Source organism: Trichosurus vulpecula, chromosome 5 (genome assembly GCF_011100635.1).
Source record: "Trichosurus vulpecula isolate mTriVul1 chromosome 5, mTriVul1.pri, whole genome shotgun sequence".
NCBI lineage: Eukaryota > Metazoa > Chordata > Mammalia > Diprotodontia > Phalangeridae > Trichosurus > Trichosurus vulpecula.
Window position 1 is genome coordinate 1,607,113 of NC_050577.1, and position 6,665 is coordinate 1,613,777.

General features: G+C 60.9%; 1 protein-coding gene across 1 annotated transcript; it reads left to right on the plus strand.

Moving 5' to 3' along the window:
* Positions 1-1,012: 1,012 nt before the first annotated feature.
* On the plus strand, positions 1,013-5,496 carry DLX6 (distal-less homeobox 6). The gene is made up of 3 exons (XM_036758484.1): positions 1,013-1,544; positions 2,939-3,132; positions 5,245-5,496. Exons 1-3 carry the CDS (start codon positions 1,013-1,015, stop codon positions 5,494-5,496), a joined length of 978 nt encoding a protein of 325 aa, XP_036614379.1.
* Positions 5,497-6,665: the final 1,169 nt, after the last annotated feature.

Genomic DNA, 6,665 nt, shown 5'->3' on the forward strand with positions numbered 1-6,665 from the left:
AAGGAGGCCAGGAGGCCGAGCCTTGCTAAGCTTCTACTCTCAGCTGAGGGAGGGCGGGGGCCGAGGCAGGCAGGCTAAGGAAGCTAGCAAGGCCCTCGGCCGGGGAGGGGCGAGGCCAGGGAGGGGCTCGTTCCGTTCTTTCTTTTCCGCGGGCTGCGGGGCTCAGCTAAGGACGCGGGCCGAAGCGCAGGGGCTCGGCGGCGCCATGCCAGCATCCAAGGAGGGTAGCGGAGCGCCCCACACCGAGGTGCGCCCAGGGGCCGCTCTCTTGCTGGCGCTGGGCTGGCGGAAGGTAGGCTAAGAACTCGGAGGCACAGGCGCCAGTAGAAGCCGTGCGCTTGTGACGTCAGGGGTTGAATGACCAATGGGAAGGCGCTGCCCTTTGGAGACAAACCATTCGACTCGTGGCGTCTGCATGAAGTCTGATAGCAGAAGCGCAACTTTCGCAGAATCCACCTTAAAATCTCTGCCTTAAACGGCACCAGCCCCCGAAAAGCCAAGGGGGGAAACGGGGGAGCGCAGGCCCCCTCCCCCTCGCCTCTGCGCTCCTCTGCCAGCCCTCCCCCTCCTCCCTGCTAGTTAACAAGGCCCCGCTCACTAGATCTCTTTCTATTAAAAAAAATCGAGGGGAGCGAGAGAAAGGGAGAGAGGGGGAGAGAGAGGGGGAGAGAGGGGGGGAGAGAGAAGGAGAGAGAGAAAGAAGGAGAGAGGAAAGGAGCGAGAGAGCGAGAGAGTGAGGGGAGGCCAGAGAGCAGGAGATAGCGCCGGAGAGAGGCCGAGCGGGGCCGAGGCCCAGGGAGAGCGAGGCGGAGGGAGAGCACCCCGCGCCCCGCGGCCGCCGCCGCCCCCCGACCTCACATCTGCAAGGATCCCGGCGCGAAGGTGGCTGGAGAGGCGAGAGCAACGAGTGCCGCCGCTGCCGCCGCCGCCGCCGCCGCCCGGGGGGGCCGGGCCCAGGCCGAGGCGGCCGCCGCCGGGGAGGAGAGCGCTCCCTCCGGCCGCCAAAGTTTTCATGATGACCATGACCGCCATGGCTGAGGGCTTGGACGCCCAGGACTCGTCCAAATCGGCCTTCATGGAGTTCGGGCAGCAGCAGCAGCAGCAGCAGCAGCAGCCCCCGCCACCGCAGGCGCCCCCGCAGGCGCCCCCGCCGCCGCAGCCGCAGCCCCCGCCGCCGCCGCCGCCGCCGCCGGTGCCCGGGCAGCCGCACTCGGCGGCACAGCAGCCGCCGAACTCTCCGGCCATGGCGGGCGCCCACTACCCGTTGCACTGCCTGCATTCGGCAGCGGCGGCGGCGGCGGCGGCGGCGGCCGCCGCGGGCTCCCACCATCACCATCACCACCACCACCACCACCAACACCACGGCGCGCCCTACTCGTCAGGGGCCGCCGGCGGCGGCGGCGGCGGCGGGGGCGGCGGGAGCGCCTACAGCCACCGCTCGCTGGCCGCCGCCTACCCGTATATGAGCCACTCGCAACACAGCCCCTACCTCCAGGCCTACCACAACAGCGGCTCGGCCGGCCCGACGCGGCCCGACGACCCAGGTGAGCCCGGCGCTCGGGACGCCTCCCCAAGCTTTCCCTGTCTGCCTGCCCCGCCCGCCTCCTGCCCGCTTGCCCTCTCGCCCGCCTGCCTGCCTGCCCGCTTGCCTACCTGCTTGCCTGCCCTCTTGTCTGCGACCTTTCGGGCTGCGGGCCTTCCCCGGTCCCCTCTCTCTACTGCTCTCCCGGGATCTCGCCTCTGGCCTCTTTCCTGTTCCAGCCTGTCACTGAATTGCTCCGGGCTTCTTTCGGGCAGCTCTGTCCCATCGGCGCTTCTCCGGTCCCTGGCACACCCGTGTTTGTGAGTGAACTCCGAACCTATGCCGGGGCTGTGTGCTCCGAGGCTCTGTCCAAGCACACACACTCACAATTCACACGCACGGACACTGTTCCAGTTTGGCCCAGAGGCCCCCTTTCGGCTCTCGCCAGCCCTCTTGTCTTCTTACCCTTCCTGTTTCCCTTCCTCGGTGTTGCCTGGCCTCTGTCTTGCCGCCACCGCCTCTACCTAGAGAGGGGGCTTCCCACAGACCCGGCCTGGCTGCCATTCGGTGCCGACGGCGGCTAGGATTGTTTGGCTCGCCGGTGGAGCCCGGCCGCCAGCCGACTCTGAGGACAACAAGAAGGGAAGGAATGCGTTGGGGAGGGTATTCTGGCCCCATTCTTACGGCAGGCATCGGTGGGAATGGTTCCCACGAACTTGTTGACAATCTGTCCCCACATCGACTCTCCTACCCGAGGTCGGGCGAACTCGGCTGAGTCTTTGTTAGTCTCGAGGGGAGAGAGGCAGGCTAGTAGCCTCGCCCCGAACGGTTCGGAGTCGGCTAGAGAGAGGCCGGCCTCTGCCAGAGAATCAAACAAACCTCCCCACCCTCAGCCCCTCACCGCAGTCGGGCCGCACCTAGGGCTCTACGGGAAGACCCCTAGTCGACTAGGGGGGGAGGGTGTGGTCTTTGTGTTTGGAGTCAAGGCCGGTGTTGTGTCTTCCACTGGCCTGATCCCACAATTCTATAGGACTGAGCAGAATCCCTGTGGTAGCTCCTAGACACCAAACACCAAACTGGGGGTGGAGAGGGAGGGAGGGAGGCAGTTTGGGCACGAAACCGTGCCCGCATCTTCTCAGCTGGGTATCTGAGCAGCCCGCGCCCTTCTGCCTCTCTGGCGCGCCCTCCCACCCCTGCTGCGGCCTGGATGTGGGACTCCCGCCCCTTCCCCAGCTCAGCCCTTGTTTCGCCCCGCGAGGACTCCCCAGCAGCCGACCGAAGGACTAGAGCTCTTCCACCCCAACTGTGGCTCTGGAAGACCTCGGGGGAGGGAGAGCGAGGTCCCTGGGGGCGTCCCGCTCTGGCTCCCGCAGATCACTCCCATGGGTCGCTCCTACCGCCTCCCTTTGCTTACAGATCAACAGAAAACCACCGTCATTGAAAACGGGGAGATCCGGTTCAACGGCAAAGGAAAGAAAATTCGGAAGCCTCGGACCATTTACTCGAGCCTGCAGCTGCAGGCTCTAAACCATCGCTTCCAGCAGACCCAGTACCTGGCGCTGCCCGAGCGAGCCGAGCTCGCAGCTTCCCTGGGCCTGACTCAAACGCAGGTAATTCTGCCCCAGGAAGCCCTCCTGGTCGGCCCGCCGGCGGCCTTCTAGTTAAACACGGGTTGGGGAGGGGTGTGGCTGGAGCCGGTGAATACCGCCTCACGGAAGGACCTCGAGGCCGGGGGTGCAGGGAAAGATGTGCAGGGTACGGAGAGGGCGAAGAGTGTTGGAGGGCTATCCTGGGCTGGCCTGACCTGATGTGCACCTCCCTCCCCACCAGGGTCCAGGCCTTCACCGCCCCCACCCCCCGCCTCCACTGCCTACCCAGTGAGGCGAGATTTGACGGAGCTAGTTTAGCGGGTTTGCAGTGGACAGCTTGGCCAGAGGGAAAGGCAAGGATGGCGCCCGAGATGGCTCAGGAGGGAAGGTGGGCAGGCGGCCTGAGAAGGCGTCGCTTTGCAACCCGGTGTGAGCAAGTCTCTGTATGGAGCTAGGCGAGATTAAGTACTCAATCTAGCTCCCTGGCACAGCAAGAAGCTAGGCCAACGGGCTCAGTTACAAATCCAAAGGATCCCACCCAGGTGTAGCTGCAATCCCCTTTCCAAGAGAGAAAGGCCTTGGAGCAGCGGAGTGTCTAGTGGGAGAGCCCTCCTGGGGACTCGATGCCCATGACAGTGACTGCTCCGGGATCCCAAGCAGTCAGGGGGCGCTTCTGTGGCACAGTAGGCAAAGAGACTACAAATTTGGATCTAATAATTCAAGATGAAGGGAGAATTTGAGGCATCCTTGGCCAGGACAGACAGGACAAAGGTACATGGCTGCTGGCGATCTCCGAACTGTTGGGCTGAGGACACTTCAGAGAGAGCTCCTCAGAAGGCAAACGGGCAGAAGGAAGAGAGGAGCAATTGCGGCCCCACCTGAATAGGCAGATATCGGGAAGGTCCGTGGGCTCCAGGGGCCGAGCCTTAGTGCGAGGGTTAGAGGCTTTGCAGAATCGGGGTTGGAAACGCATTGGCCAAAGGCGGTCCGTGCTCACTGACTGCGGCCTCGCCCTGAAGCCGAAGACCTGGTCCCGGCCCGAGTCGGCTGCAGCTGCCTGGAGGCCTCACCTTTTCTCGGGATTTTCTCTGCTTCGCTAGGACTGGGAAAGATTCATTTTTTGACACATCTCCAGTTTCTAGCGACTAAGATGTGTGTGTGTGTGTTTACATTTGCATATCTGTTTAGATATAATGTGTTTAGATCTATTGTGTTTAGGTATATTGTGTGTGTGTTTGGGTATGTTGTGTGTACGTGTTGTGTGTGTATGGTGTAGATGTGTATTGGGTTTAAATTCGTGTGTATCTGTGCTTGTATGTGCTGTGTTGGCTGCCAATGTGTGCGTGTGTTTCTATATATTTATGAGTATATACAAATATTTTCTGTGCCTGTGTATAACTAGACACATATTCCTACACACACACACACACACACACACACATTATATATGTGTATATATAAAGGCCCATCACTTTAGGCCTTGCATCAACTTCTGCATCCAAGGCAGGGGATCAGAGAGGACCCGCCTCCCTCTTACCCCCACCTCAACTTCCCCGGGGCCTAGACTTGAACTTCTTTGCTCCGCATAGTCCTGTCACTCCTGGATGCCCGAACACAGCGTGATCGAACAGAGGCTCCCCAAGCCAGTGAGTGAAGGATGGATGAATGACGAACCTTGTGGCCGCAGCAAGACCCTGGCACGCTCACGCACTCACACACACTCTTACCCACCCTGAACCCACGGTATGTGTCCTGAATAATGCTCGACCGCAGAGTCACAGGATCTAAGAAGGCCAGTTCTGTTAGGGCTCACCATCACTCTTGGGCACTGTGAGCAAACACACACGTACTTGGGTGCAGGGAGATCAGAAAGGGACTCTGGGAGAAGTGTAGGAGGCGCAGCTGAGCAAATCTGGACTTAGAAGGCCCCTCAGCCCTCGGAAGCAGTGACTCGGTGTTCTGGTCCGGCACCTCCGCCAACCTTGTTTAGGCTTGACTGGGGCCTGACCTGGGCCCTTGGGTCTGGACGGGTGGGCTCGGAGGGAGGAGGCCAGGGTCTCTGCTCTAGGGCTTCAGGACTAGGTCCGGCCTCTGCTCTTCACCTCCTGGCTGACTCCTGCGTTTTCCTTCCAGGTGAAGATCTGGTTTCAGAACAAACGCTCCAAGTTCAAGAAGTTGCTCAAACAGGGCAGCAATCCGCACGAGAGCGAGCCCCTGGCGGGATCGGCGGCTCTGTCTCCGCGCTCGCCGGCCCTGCCTCCTGTGTGGGACGTTTCTGCTTCAGCCAAGGGAGTCAATATGCCCCCCAGCAGCTACATGCCGGGTTACTCTCCCTGGTACTCTTCCCCACATCAAGACACCATGCAGAGACCGCAGATGATGTGACCCCGCGGCGCCAGCCTTGAGCTAGTGAAGGAGCCACCTCGCCAGGGCTGGGGAGCTCTCCTCCCAGGGTCCCCAAACCAAGCGGTGCCAGGCAAGCGAGGCCAGGCGGGGACCAGGAGGCCAGTTGGGCTTTTCTGCTTTGCTTTTCTCCCTCCCTCGCTCTCCCCTCCCGTCTCCCCCTCGGAGCAGCCTCACTGAAGTGGCTGGAGCCTTGGGGGGAGCCCCAGTTCTCCACACTTCTCCATGAGGATTCTCGCTTCCCAGGGACTCCCATGTGGTCAGTTTCGCCGCCTTGTGGGTCAGCCCTATGGGGCCTGCCGTCAGAGACTTGTTCCAGACTTTTTAGTCGTTTGGAGGGAGCGCCTTTCGCTACCACGCCCAGGCTTTCACTGGTTTCGGGAGTTTAGAAGCCGACCCCAGAAGAAAGAGGAGAAAAACCTTTTTACATTGCTCCTGCGGGTGGATTTTGCCAATCCTGGACAGGCGACAGCAACTTCCTTCTCCCCGTCTCTCCTCCCCCCTCCCCCATTCCTGCCTGGAGGGAGATGCTCTGAGCCTGTCGGTCCCAGTGGAGGGGGCCCGTGAGGCAGGAGCTGCATGTTGTGCTCCAAGTGGGCTGAGCAGGAACACGGACAGACAAAGCCTACTGTCCATCCCCAGCCTCTCCCCCACCCTCAATTCCCGTCGCCTGCTGCCCTCTCCAAGCCCTGAACTCTGGAGGAAAGGCAGAGGACAGCGCACCGACACCCCCTGCCGACCCATGACTTGGCAAGGTTCAGTCAGTGAAGTGGCTGCCAGCGACCCCCATTCACGGAGAAGCTCGTTGGGACGCTTAGAACGAGAAACTTTCTGTATATATTGTTGAATTTTAGCTGTACAGAGACTTTGTATGTTTTTGTCTTCTTTCATATATGGAGTAAAAGACACAAAATGCCGAGGAGTCTCTCTCTCTCTCTCTCTCTCTCTCTCTCTCTCTCTCTCTCTCTCTCTCTCTCTCTCTCTCTCCCCCTTCCTTCCATCATCCTCCCTCCCTCCTTCCTTCTTCCCCCACCCCGCCCCCTCACTGTATTTTCTTCCCCATTTGAAAAAAGACCTCCCTAACAAGCGATGCAACAGGCGCCTAGAAAGGGGGCATTGTGGGGACTACTCTCCTTTCTCGGAACTGCTTC

Coding starts and splice junctions, on each gene's coding strand:
- DLX6 (XM_036758484.1), top strand. CDS start 1,013: ATGATGACCATGACCGCCATGGCTGAGGGCTTGGACGCCCAGGACTCG. Junction 1,545..2,938: donor GACGCGGCCCGACGACCCAG/GTGAGCCCGGCG, acceptor CTTTGCTTACAG/ATCAACAGAAAACCACCGTC. Junction 3,133..5,244: donor TGGGCCTGACTCAAACGCAG/GTAATTCTGCCC, acceptor TTTTCCTTCCAG/GTGAAGATCTGGTTTCAGAA.